At 38.1% G+C, this 14,387-nt stretch overlaps 1 protein-coding gene across 5 annotated transcripts in view; it reads left to right on the top strand.

Annotated features, from left to right (window-relative positions):
- LOC126321429 (zinc finger protein 37-like) overlaps positions 1 to 11,653 on the top strand; it is a 71,020-nt gene extending 59,367 nt beyond the window's left edge. For all 5 annotated transcript variants that reach the window (XM_049994184.1, XM_049994183.1, XM_049994185.1 and 2 more), the window contains one exon: positions 10,310 to 11,653. In XM_049994184.1, coding sequence (XP_049850141.1) covers positions 10,310 to 10,756 — 447 coding nt within the window. In that variant the 3' untranslated portion in view covers positions 10,757 to 11,653. The remainder of the gene's footprint in view (positions 1 to 10,309) is intronic.
- Positions 11,654 to 14,387: the final 2,734 nt, after the last annotated feature.

Here is a 14,387-nt window from a genome sequence, read left to right as displayed (position 1 = left end):
TTGCATACTCTGTTCATGGAAGTGCATATAACTTAGTGTGCATTATTATAGTACCTGAAACGTTCTCATTGTAAAAGTAGTTAGAGCTATAGGAAATTTTTTAGTGATGCAAGAAGAAGTTAGTTTGGAGAACAGTCAACGAATGGCGGCTAACCCACCTAAACTATTTTCTGAACCTTAGGAAGATTGTGAATCATTAAGCATATAACTAATTAAATTCTGAGTGAGTAATTCTGCCTGAACTGGCCTCAGTAGGCCCAATGGGATTGACTGACTGTCATGTCATCTTCAGCTGATAGGATGCGGCTATGGAGGGGTACGTGGTTAGCACATAACTCTCCTGACCATTCTTAGGTTTCTTGACCTTAGCCCCTATTCCTCAGACAAATAGCTCCTCAATTGGCCTCACAATGGCTCAGTGCACCCTGCTTGCCAATAGTGCTCAGCAGGCCCGTATAGCCACCCTTCCAAGTACTTGCGAAGCCCGGCGGCTTTTAACCTTGGTGTGCTAACGGGAACCAGTGTTACCAATAATGGGAAATTGACTAATAAGATTCTGTTTTGGTCAGAAAGACATTGAGAGTACCAAATGGAAAATGGACTGATGATTTAAAGAAACAAGCTGGGCGAAGTTGGGATATGAAAAGCTAAAGATCATAATGAATGCAGAAGTCTGGAATAAGCCTATATCCAGTAGTGGATGATAAATTGTTGATGATTGCAATGATCCATCTCAGATGTAATATTACTAATTGGATTTTGAATTGAGAAGAGAATTTTAAATAACCTGATCGTTACATAAAGAGGACAGAGGGAATAAACTGTTAAAATAAAATTTATGGGTACAATGCACAGACATGGGTTTTAGTAAATGCTTTAATCAAGAGTAGTATGTTATAAAATTGTCTTTCTTTCATCATTGACATATTGTTCTCACTTCTTCTGTCCCAGAATACAAAAAACATTTACCAAAACTGTCATGTTTACCATAATGAAGTTCGTTTATCCAATATAAAAATATCATAATTATTACTTTAAAGGAGATAAAATTTTTTATTCCACTTGAACTTAAAAGATTATGAACATAACTCGAGCTTCATCTTACTATTAGTATCGGTCTTATATAACTCAATGAAAAAGTGACATCAGTGTTAGTCCTCTTTCATATTCTTTCCTGTTGGACAGTGGCTGTCTGCTACGGATATGTACTAAGTGTGATACTCTCGCTTTTAACAGCACGCATCCATATTGTGTTGCATAAGAATTTCAAAAAATAATTACCTATTATTAATAAATGATTTACATTGAATATTATCCTCGATAGCACAGCAATACGTTGTTCTAAATTTTTAATCAGGCTCTTTATTTACATTGTTCAGACTTAATTGTGAACTTTGGCATTTGCGAGTTCTGCCCCCTCGCACATGTGGAGTGGGCGAGTGGAGAAAGAAGGCAGGGATTGGGAGGGAGTGTTGGGGCAGAGTGGCAGATTGCTGGGAGGGAAGGCAGCAGGTGCAAGGGATAGGAATGTGCTGTCAGAGAGCTTGTTCTGGCTATAGGCAGGGGGAGTTGTGCACATTGCTCAATGATACAGAGTAGTGGATGTGGAGGACGGGGAAGGAACTTTGAAGAAGAGGGTGTGAGTGCAGAATAAGTGAAGTAAGATCACGGAACAGGGGTGGAGGCAGGAGCTAGCAAAGTTAGAGGCCAAGAGGATCACGGGATTGAAGAATACTTTTCAAGGACAACTCCCATATATATGTCAGAGAAAGTAGTGTTTGGCAAGGACCCAAATGGCATTAGTTGTGAAGCAGCTATTGAAATTGAGCATGTTGTATTTAACGGGTTCAGCTACTGTTTGATACCTACCCAGTACATCCTACTAAAGCCCCATCACAGGCCTATGCTACCTTATAGTACCCTGTCATATCCTATCGGTGGCATGGGCACCTTTGGAAAGCAGTCATCTTGTATACCAGCTTCGCTGTAATTTCCGCACGGCATTTCATGTGAACATAACATCCAACTAAGTGTCCATCCAAATAAATGACTACTGTCAAACTGTGACCAGTAGCAAAATTGACCACCCAGTGAGCATGCTGCTGAGCAAAACATGCTCGATTTCAATTGCTGTTTCACACCATATTTTTAATTGTATTGTATCCTTACTATCCACTTGTCATGTTGTGTGTGTTTTACAGCGATTTGTAAACACTGCTATTCATTTCTCCTCATTTTTAGAGTCACTGTATATTACTTAGTAGCATAAATGTCACTTTACTTTAATATTTCTCTGTTTTCTGTCTGAACGTGACTACAGAAGGAAGTAAAAACACTTAACTTCATCCTTTTTACAGTTACTGTAAGCTGTTACACAGGGTGGTGCATGAAAAACTGGCCCTGAGTGCTACATTGCTCATTGTTGCCATCTGTTGTTTCAAACATGTTGCGACTCTGTTTTGTATTCTCAGTATGAAAGCCATTGCAACTTGGTTAAGATGTGTTAAGTAAATATCTCAGCGAGGTGTATCCTGTTCAAGAAAGAATTGTCACACAGGAGGCATACGTGACTACCATTTCATGTTAGGAAATGCGGGACATTTTTTCAAAGAAGTTTACTGGCATTTCCGTAGTAACAAAGAGCAGTATACAGCAGTATGGTAACAAAGTGGCATACTACAGGGTCAGCTGCAAATGATGTTGTTGTTGTGGATGTTCGAGCACAAATGGTCCAGAGTCCAAAGAAGTAGAGACGTAAATTGTCACAAAAAGTGACTTTTTTGCACAGGTTTTGTCGGTATGTTTTACACCATTTAGGGATAAACCCCTACAAAAAGAGATGTGCCAAGGAACTCAGAGGAAGATAATACAAATTTATGAATTACTGTACATGGCTATGTCAAACAATTGAGACTGGAATGCTGGATCCGCTGCTGTATTTCATCAGTGATGAAGACCGGTTCCACCTGACAGAACAGGTGAACTTCTAGAACACCACATACTGGTCAACAAACAATCCATGATTAATGAGAGACCCCTTCACGGTGAAAAAATTGGAGTGGTGTGCTGTCAGAAAATCAAGTAGTGAGTCACATACTCCCCCCTTCACTATAAACATACCTATACTGTCTTTCAGCAGGATGGTGTATTCTGTCACACTTCACGTGACTCAGTATATCAAATTTATGAAAGATTTATAGAAGAAAGGACTGTCAGCAAAGGATTGTGGCTGCTGTATTCACTGGACCTAACCACATATTACTTATGTCTGAGGGCAGTCTAAAGGGGAAAATGTAAGCAAATAAGCCAATAATGTTAGAAGATTTGGAGGACAATATTCATAATGAAATTTTAAAAACTGATATGTCAGAGTTGTTCAAAATGTGTATTAACACATTAGGCATGCAAAAGTGGTTTGAAGCACAAGGTGATCGTTTTCAGCACTTAATTTAATGTAAAACAAGATCAGTTCATTAGGTTAGCTCACTTTCTATTTATTTATAATCTAATTATTACATGTTTATCTTTTTGCTGTTGCATCTTTCCTGCTGGGCAACAATTCGTGCATAGTTGGTGAGAATTGTGTACTTGGGACCAGTTTTTATGCACCATCCTTTACTTTGTACAAGTAAACGTTATAATGTTTGGCAATATTAATTTGGGTATTTCTATAGATCCCCCCCCCTCGAACCAAGCACACACAGTGACTTCTTCATCCAGTACTCGGAGTATGTGCAGTGGTATACTTTCTTGAGTTTACTTCCACAAAAGTTTTGAATGTAGGCAAGTGCTTGTTAAAAGAAGTTACTTTTCTCCTGAAATATATTTTCTTGCCCATAAGTTCAATTCTTGTACTGAGTTGTAAGGTTTTACGGCTTCTTTCTAACTTCTTTTTTCACTGTGCCTAAATTTTGATGAAACTGTAATTTAGCAGTTCACTTAATCTAATACCTTTGTTGCGAAAAATCCTAGACGTTATTTTCTACTTGTGTCAACCAGGGACCCAACTAATTTTTCAGAGCAGTTATCCCTATAGTTCAAGCTTGTCATTTAAATTGAGAGATCTGCCTTTTAACCTCTCTTGTTCATATTCATGTTATGGAGTTGCTCGCAACTTTGTGGCTGTTAGATGTTCCATTATTTTGATCCTTTCATCTGATTTATGTACTGTCTTATATCCTTGATCACACTCTTCTATAACTGATCTATATGGCCATTGAATTGGCTCGACATATTTACCGATTCACATTGTTTTTATGCTCTCTCGTATCATCCAGTTTTGCACCCATACTAAGCTTTTGTCCATTGATACCAGCTGTTTCCTCCCTAACTACTCAGCTGATTCCATAAACAAAGTTAGTTACATTTCACACTGCCATACAAATCTATATACTACTAAGAAAGATGTATCCTACTTGATAAAATTACAAGTAACTTATTCTGTTTGTTCAGAAGGAAAAGTATTTTCAAGAAAATGCTAATTAGAAGTACTCAAAATGAACTTCTTAGATCATTACAGTTTAATTGTAACTTGGACAGGCAGACAACTGGACATTGTGCTTCGCTCTGTCAAATGTCTTTAGTGGCTTTCTGAACAGTTTTCCTCTTCACTCCAAACCCTTCAGAGACAGTGACAACTCAAACTGAAATAACTTACTGTAATTATATGATGCAGCTGCTGCAGGAGGTCTGTGTGGTTACAGTGGGAAGTAAAGTAAGCCCTTTTGAGCTGCCTGCTCCTTCTGAAGCCAGTTTGACCCTACGGGTGGAGAGGGCACCGTCCCTTACGGTCGCTGCAGCCCACTGGAGGAAGATACACTACGAAGTTGTAATGTTGTGGCTCGTTACTCATAAGTGCCAACAAGAATCCCACCTGATGTAATAGTGCCAGTACAACTGGCCAAATTTTTACTGCCTAGAAACCCACAAGATTATGTGGCTGTCCTGATGTTAATGTGTCTTGTGAGTATGTCAGCTGAAATTCTGCTCAATACTATTGCGATGACTCATTGTTTAAAATCCTCTCAATCCGCGCAGGCTGACAAAGGGCGTCTGGTTAGGCACATCTAAATCTACTTCAATATTGCACACAATCCATCGAAAGGCACATGGCATGGGTATTTCGTACCACTACTAGACATTTCCTCTCCTGTTCCAATTGCATATAGAACGAAGGAAAAGTGACTGTCTGTACTTCTGTATGAGCCCTAATTTCTCACATCTGATCTATGTGGTCCTTATGTGCAATGTTTGTTAGAGGCAACAGGATCGTTCTACAGTCAGCTTCAAATGCCGGTTCTATAAATTTTCTCAATAATGTTCCTTGAAAAGAACATTACCTTCTTCCAGGAATTCCAATTTGAGTTCGCAAAGCATCTGTGTAACATTTGTGTGTTGTTCGGACCAATCAGTAACAAAATCGGGCAGCCTGACTCTGAACTGCATTGCTGTCTTCATTTAATCCAACTTGGTAGAGATCCCAATCACTGGAGCAGTATTCAAGAGTTAGTCACACTAGCATTCTATATGTTGTCTCCTTTACAGATGAGCCACACTTTCCTATAATTCTCCCTGTAAACCGAAGTTATCCACTCGCCATTCCTACCACTGTCCTCACATGCTTGTTCCATTTCATATAAATTTGCAATGTTACGCCCAGTTATTAAAATCATGTGATTATGTGAAGCAGGACACTACTAATGATGTATGACTTACCCAAACATTGTTTTTCCTACTCATCAACATTAACTTACATTTCTCTACATTTAGAGCTAGCTACCATTCATCGCCCCAACTATAAATTTTGTCTAAGTCATCTTCTTTCCTCTTACAGCTACTCAACTTCGACATCTTGCCATATGCCACATCATTGTCAGTTAACAACTGCAGATTGCTGCCCACTCTGTCCACCAAATCTCTTTCCACTGAGGACAGCATACTGCATTGTATAACTTGAGAAGTCTTCAAGCCACTCACATATCTGTGAGCCTATTCCATATGCTCGTACCTTCTTTGACACCCTGTAACTGGGCACCATGGCAAATGCTCTCCCGAAATCTAGAACTATGGAATCTGCCTGTTGCCCTTCATCCATAGTTTGCATTATATCATGTGAGAAAAGGGAAGCTGAGTTTGCACAAGTGATTTTTTTCTAAAGCCAGGCTGATCCATGGACATCAGCTTCTCGGTCTCAAGAAAATTTATTATATTCAAACTTAGAATACATTCAGAGATTACGCATAAAACTAATGTTAGGGGTATTAATCTGTAATTTTGTTGGTCTGTCATTTTGCCCTTCTTATACAAAGGAGTTACTTGCACTTTTTTCCACTCACTTAGGACCTTGCACTGGGTTAGAGATTCGTGATAAATGCAAGCTAAGTAAGGGGCCAATGCCATAGACTGCTCTTTGAAAAACCAAATTTGGAGACTGTCCGGACCCGGTAACTATTTGTTTTAAACTCCCTCAGTTGTTTCTCCACACCAGGGATGCTTATTACTATGTTGTCCATACTGAAGTCTTTTTCGATGGTCAAACAGCAGTATATGGCTTTCATTTTGCTATTTTCAGTTGCCACATCAGACTGGTCAACAAGTGACTGGATGGAAGCTTTAGACCCACTTAGCAATTTTCTTTGGTTCTCTGCCATATCTGTTACTAACATATGATGGTGGTAATAGCTGTATGCTTTGCGCATAGCTCTTTTCACAGCTGCATGAATCTCTGCTAACCTTTGTTTGTTGACATTTGTGCGTGCTCTTTTGAACCGAGGGTGCAACAGCCTCTGCTTCCACAGCATTTTCCAAGTCATGTTATTATACAATGGTGGGGTCTTGTCAGTTCAGTTCACTTGTGTAAGTGGAATGCTAACAACTGCTTATCAGCCGTTTCTAGCAGAATCACTCTCCTAGTCTTCTTAACTGTTTTATTAACTCGTGTAACTGTAGTTGCTATAATGGCATCATGATTGCTAATCCCTGTTAATGTACTTTCATTGTCAATAAGGTCCAGCCTGTTTGTAGCTACAAGGTCTAATATATTTCTGTTGTGTGTGGGTTGCCAAAATAGCTGCTGAAGATAGTTTTCAGAAAAAGTGTTCAAAAGTGCTTCACACGAATGACTGTACCCCCTGCAGTGAATCCATAGACATCCCAGTCCATACTTGGTAGGTTAAAGCCACCTCCTACTAGTAATGATCTGGGTATTTATGTGCTGCTGACATTAAACATTCTTCGAATGACTGTAGCTTTGAATGACTAGAAATGTCACAGCAGAATCGGACGGCCAGGAAAAACATCAAACAATTAGCTTGGTTTCACCTAGACCTGTTACACGCAACCACATAACTTCATTGTCACACTCAACTTTGACCTCAATAGAGACAATATTTTTGTCAACCACAATGAACACTCCCCTCCTATGGCCTCTAATCTGTCTTTCCGATATATATTCCATGACTCGCTAAATATCTCTGAGCTTTCCACTTTGGGTATCAGCCAGCTCTTGGTCCCGAGAATAAATTGAGAGTGAGAACTTTCCTAGAGGGCAGTAAATTCGGGAACTTTGTTGCAAATACTTCAGTAATTTACTGATAAAAGTTTGACAGTTAAAGTGTCTTTACTCCTAATGCAGTATGACTTCCCTTGCTGCTTATCAACTGATGATTGTTCATCAGAGTACTCCAGACTCCCTCACATGCAGTCCACAAGTAACCTGGTACCTGAGTAGCTGCTTCCTTTGTATAGTGCACCCCAGACTTATCAAGCTTGTTGAAAGCTCTGTCACCAAACTGTGGCAGCTCGCGGTACGTAGCTGTTGGCTACAAAAAAACTCACTCAACATGGTCTCTCTCTTCACGTTTCTTCTTGGAAAGTATATATAATTCATTTTTCTTATACCTACTGTTCATACTACTCTGAATAAATTTGATTGCAATTCGCTACTTTCTTTCTGTCAAACGCTTACAAAGACTTTCCCGGTTTGCTGCAAAACCAGCTTTTAATTTCCTCGTATGTGGAAAATTCAGAAAGTTCCATGATTAAATGATTTCAACTCCCCAAACTTCCTTTATTTTAATTGGCCTTTCTTCTCAGTATGTTTTGTAATGTTCCCACGTTCAGCTGTGGATTTTAAACAATAAACTACTCCCAATGCAACATTGTTCTCTTTGCACACAATATCGGAAAACCACAATTTCAGTGCCTTGGAACCCATCCCTACCCCAATTTCTCCTGTCTTCTTTCTGAACTAGGCAGCTGTCAAATAGTCTTCTTTACTGGTGTAACTTGCTTTCTAGGTGTTCAAAAATTTCACTTTAAACTTCGTATTTTATCTTCTTTGTTAACTGCGGCAACTCTTATCCAATTTTGCTGGTTTAATACCTAGATTGCACAAATGTACTCCTACCTGACAACAGCTTTGTGATTTTGCTGCATTAGAAATATTCTGCCTTTTAATTCAGAATAATGTGTTGTATACTACTCTTTTCAGCCCAGCTTTCGTTTAGCTGATGAGACCAAGACAACCTTTAATGCTCCTGTTTTTGCTACTTTCTTCTATATCAGTACACTTTTTTTCTTCCAACTGTGGTTAATTTATTAACACCTTTCGTCCATTATTGACTCCTAATGCAGTATGACTTCCCTTGCTGCGTATCGACTGATGATTGTTCATTAGAGTACTTCAGACTACCACCTAGCCCTAAAAAAAAAAAAACAAAAAACCCCTCACATGCAGTCCACAAGTAATCTGCTACCTGAGTAGCTGCTTCCTGTATAGTATATTGCCATTATTATAATTTTTATTTTTGTGCATACTCACACCTTTATGATCAGTAATAGTTTTTACCTACTTCATCATAAGTTGTCATTTATAACATCAGTGACATACAGGAAAATTGCTTTACGAGTAACAGAGGTACTGCAGAGTTTCTTACCTGCAATACAGTAGATACACTTCAATAGTGGATGTGAGGATTGCTTTATAAATACTGTGCATGTTGGCAACTCTTAGGATTGGGTGATGCGACAATAGTAAAAATACTGCTAGTTGCAATGAGTGGCTTCAGGAAAAGTTGTTTTGGTTTATGCTCTGGTTTTAAGTAATGCAAATGTGAAATTAATAGAGAATGTCTGGGTCTTGGGTACTATTACCGTTGACCAATGATTGTACATAAAGATCAAAACATTATTGCTCAAAACATGATAGAAACTCACAGACAGTCAACAGTAAACTGTCATGCAGTTTCTCATAAATTTCTTTTTTGTGGTGGTTGTGCGAGCACAAATGGTGAACCAACAACATAATTACAGAAGACTTTACATCATGTGACACGTTCTTGAAGATCATTGTGTGTGAATGTGGAGAACATTGTGAAACTGTCCTTGAGGATTTTGAATTCTGACAGTGATTTAAACAAGAGACCAATTTCTGTGCAGTGCATCCCTCATTGCCAGATAGCTGACTATAAGTAGAAATGTCTGGGCATCGCAACAGTCTCGTGTGTAATGAATACAGGCTTTCAATGGGAGTTCAACTTCGAGTAAAACAGCAAAAGAAAATTGGACAAGCTGAGTCAAAGGGCAATGATTATTACAGACAAGTTTCATTGCAGTTTGTCTCCTTGTAAAAAAAACTTAAAAGTTGACAGTAAGGACACATTTGATGGACTAAAACAAAACAAAATTGGTGAAGTGTGATTATGGCACGTACATTGAAGGTTCCATATGAACTATTATGTATATAGACAAATCAGCCATTCCGGGAGTCAGTTTTTTTGCCACTTATTGACACTGGCTCTGGTCCCAGGGATTCCAAGGCTATTAAGAACATTTTAATTTAAAATTTTAATTTGAATAACAAATGTTGGGAAAATAATTTTTTTGTTTGATAAAATTAAAAGTTTCTGTTTTTGCCTTTACGTGACTGTGAAACCTTTCTTATTGCGACATTTCATGATTCTACATCAAGGGTAAGGGCCCTGTAGGTTTAAATGGGTGAGTTTGCAAGTATCAAAATATGTGACATAAATGACTGAATCTTTTGATTGCATTGACTTAAAAGCTTAGTATGTGACATAAATTTCAACTCTATATGTCTAGCAGTTTCTGAGAAAAAGGATTTTGAAAAGTCGGATCAATGAACGGACAGGCAGGCAGGCAGGCAGACAACATAAGTGTTACATGTTTACTGATTAACCTACTAAACCCTAAAAATGAATATTTTCCTAACTATTATTATTATTATTATTATTATTATTATTATTATTATTATTCAGGAATCTATTAAAATAAATAAATTTTTTTCCAGGTGTACATTGCGGAACTGAAGGATCATGTGATTATCCAACAAGACAGCGATGATCGCTGCTATGCAGAAAAGACAGTAGTAGTGGAGGATGCCGACACAAAGAGCCAGACTGTCCAGGAAGCAGTGGAGCATCTTATAATTGATGGACAAGTTCACTTTGCAGACCCTTCGGAACTGGCTGATATTCACACTGATGTTGGTTCGGTAACGGAGATCACAACATCGTCTGGTGATACAAGCAGACACACGCTTGTGGTGCCCGCTACTCCAAACTTAGGGGCAGCTGCAGCTGCATATGAGCAGGATGCTGTTGCTACCCTCAGTGGATCCGTACCTGCTATTCAGACTAGCTCTGGCCCTGTGCATCTTGTTCAAATTAGGATACCCTCATCAGAGCACCTAGGAGCTGGTCGGACGTGGTTTAATGTGGTGAATGCCAGCCAGTGAACTTTAAGTATGAATTGCAATTGAATGTGATTGCTCTGGTGTGATTACACTATGGAACTGTGCTATGCTGGAAGTGATGCCAGTATTCCTTGTTTGTCGAGATATTTGTAAATTTTCGCATGTATAGTATGTGTGCATGTTAAATGATGTACGGTCTAATGTATCCTTGTACACTATTGTGGTCTGAAAGTAAAATGAAAGTCACATATGGTGTGTGTGTGTGTGTGTGTGTGTGTGTGTGTGTGTTTTTAGATATGCGCTTGCTTGTAATTTTTCTTTGTAATTAATGGTGTGATTGAGTTTGTGATGTGTGTATATTTCGTTGTAATAATATTCATTGTTTGTGTACTCTGTTAATATTACCCAAGAATCATGTCTTCAAAAGCACAGTGAGCTGAAAGCAAGTATTTCCCTTAGAGGCCATTGAATTTCGTCGATGTTTTTTATGTATGAATTACTGTTGCAGAATTGTATAATGTACATAATATGCGCCATGCAAGCTGTTATCTTGCATAAATGCATGATTGACCAACACATTTTGTGATAAATTGTTTTTTGTGATATTGTATTGTCAGATAACCCAAGTTAGGGAAGAAATATCTACTTTTTTATTTTCTGTTCTTTTCTAGTGATGGCCTGATGAATGACATTGTAAAAGTTATTTTTCTGTGTAACTCACACTAGACTGTCATTACAGATGATTGCAAAACAGAAGAAAAGAACAGATGAACCATGCAATATGAACATTTTGCCTATATGCTCCACTGTTTTACCTTAACAGTGATTAAGGACATAAAAGCAAAATTAAAATTTTAGTACTGTTGTGTGCTTCAGTTATTAGTTTTTCATATTAACTACTCTTATTTGGTTACTAAATAAAATGTTACCATCCCATAATTTCTTCATATTCTGGACTTCGATTTTAAGCATTAAGTTGTTGACACTTGATTGAATAAAGGAGTCCTTACGTGTTGTACAGCCTCACCAAATGGACTGGTGTGCTTGGCACCAAGGGCAGTGCTGTATTTGCACTTCGGGAGGAAACACCAGGAGTTGTTTGTGTATGGAGGGCAAATGAAAAGTGAAACAGACTTCAGTATGTCAAGTAATTTAATTCAAATCTGGAAATACATGTTACTTTGTTACCAGAAATTCAGAGCATAAATTTGTCAATGTTCACTATTTATCTTGCTTGCAGATGACAATACCATGTCAGGTTCAGCAAAACCAGCATCATAAATCATAACATTTAGAGTCTACAGGCTCGTGGTCAAAAATGCATCACAATTTTAATATAGTATATGCTGATGATTCAAAGAAATAAGTTTCTGATCTCTGTGATTTCCTCAGTGCCCTACTACCCAGCTTAAGCACTTCAGCTCTTAGTCTGTAGATTTTGGTTATTTTGCAGAGTGACATGCTCATTTTTCCCATAGTGATCAGCCACCACAAATGTTTTGTAATATTCTTTCTAGCCCATACCAACATGGCCTTAATTGTATCTCCATGAAGGGATAACTTTGTAACACGATTATTATTGATTAGAGGATATGGGACATAGAAAAAAATAGTGATCACTCCAAAATGTAGAAAAGAGAATGCTTTGTGGAGTAGGGGAGGGGGAGATAGTTAATGGATTAGGCTGTACAGAGTGTAACCAATGAAAACTTATCTGAATGGACATACTGGATTTGACTGTTACCATCAAGTATATCCCATATTTACTCTAATCTAAGCCACACTTTTTTTTCCGGTTTTTGTAATGCAAAAAACCGCCTGCGGCTTAGGATCGAATGCAAAGTAAGCGGAAGTTCTGAAAAAATGCTGGTAGCTGCCGCCACAACTAACTTCTGCCGTCTAATATATGTAGCGCTACACAGGCATGCTTTGCAGGCACAAAGATAAATACTGGCACCAAAATCTCTGTGTCAGCAAATAAATTAAAAGAAAAAGTAGAAGAACTTAAACATTATGCTGTGTATTCTTTCGTATTTGCTGCTACCTCATTTAAATCCTGTCTGCCTAATAAACTACGAAACTAGAGTGAGACAACAGCGAACACGGAAGAATATACATATCATGTCATGTTTATATTCATATTATTCTTATGCTGGATAGTGATAGTCACAAATGAAGCACAGCAACTGACTAGATTTTTATATCTAAGATGACAAATTTCTGTGCAGAATGTAATGTACTAAAGAGGCATCTGCAAAGATTTTCAAATGGAGAAAAATTTTCACTAAACTCTCGTTCAGAACATCTATCATACACAGTATATTATTTGGTTCTTGTTGATCATTATCAAAGAAAGCAGCAGTGTAAGTAACAACAAATAGCAGTCTCTTGCCATTGTTTCGCTTATGAGACAATTCCTCTCTCTTTTTTTAATTGTTAGCAGTGGTAGCGCGCACAAAAGCGAGCCAGGCCGCGAGCGGCTACAGGTCATAAACACTCAATATCAGAACGCGACAAACAATGCATGACAGTACAATAATGCATTTTCAGCTTAGAGGGACATAAAAAACTATAACAAAGAGAACAGCACTTATCATATCAAAGCACAATAAGCAATCGACTCAAACCAGAAGCAGCACGTGAAAAACGAAAGGTTACCAGTGTAAATACGGACACGTAGCAATGGCTACTTGGTAAATCTTGACTGTTAAGCTTACGACTTGAACCAAATTACTGTAGCTGTATCTTCATCCATTCGACTTGAATTGTCTCATGTTACAAAGGACCAACTTTGTTTCGATTTAGAGGTGTGGTCTAAAACTTTTCTCTCCCCTTGAATTTTGAGTTTCAAATTCCAGGTGCGTCTTAGATTCGGGAATTTTTTATTTATTTATTTATTTTTTCCCATGATTTCGAGTCTCATTTTTCAGGTGCGGCTTAGATTTGAGTAAATACGGTATTTTGCTGCACTGTATCCTCAATGGAAATTCTTCTTGCGGAAGAAGTGTACTCTTCTAGGAACTTATACTTTCGGCCATAGTTGATGTTTGTGTCCCCTTATTGTTTCTGTGGTAAGTTAGAAGTATTTCGAAAAACTGAGGCAGGATAAATTGAATTTCACTAGTGGAATGAAATGTGGAGGTACTCCCGTTTTTTAAAAAAATAAGGTTTATCCATAAAACTACAGGCCTGTTTTGCTGTGTTAGCCTACTGTAGAATTTTACAACGTACGTCGTGCTCACATATATTGCCGACATCAGTCTACTGTAGAATTTTAGAACACATTATGCTCACGTATTATGACCTTTCCGGAGACAAAATGTGCTTTGTATAAGACCAAGAAGCCAGCAGGTAAAGACATCCAGTTTGATGATGTGTTTCTTGGCTTCTGCAAAGCATTTGATACAGTTTCGTACCATCGCACAGCCATTGTGGTGGACTGAAGATTTCCTACCAAATAGAACACAGTAGACCATCTTAAGGTAGCGAACCCTCCAGACATAAAAGTAACTTTCGACATATCGCAAAAAAATTCTAAGAGATCTATTATTTTGTTAATACACAATGGCATAAGAATCATTGGAAGGAATCACATCCATTAAATATCTGAATGTGTACATACCGAACAGTTTAAAGTGGAACAATCGTGTAAAACTAATAACGGGTAAAGCAG

This window comes from Schistocerca gregaria, chromosome 2, assembly GCF_023897955.1.
Source record: "Schistocerca gregaria isolate iqSchGreg1 chromosome 2, iqSchGreg1.2, whole genome shotgun sequence".
NCBI classification, from domain to species: Eukaryota; Metazoa; Arthropoda; class Insecta; order Orthoptera; family Acrididae; genus Schistocerca; species Schistocerca gregaria.
This window is presented reverse-complemented; position numbering and strand designations above follow the sequence as displayed.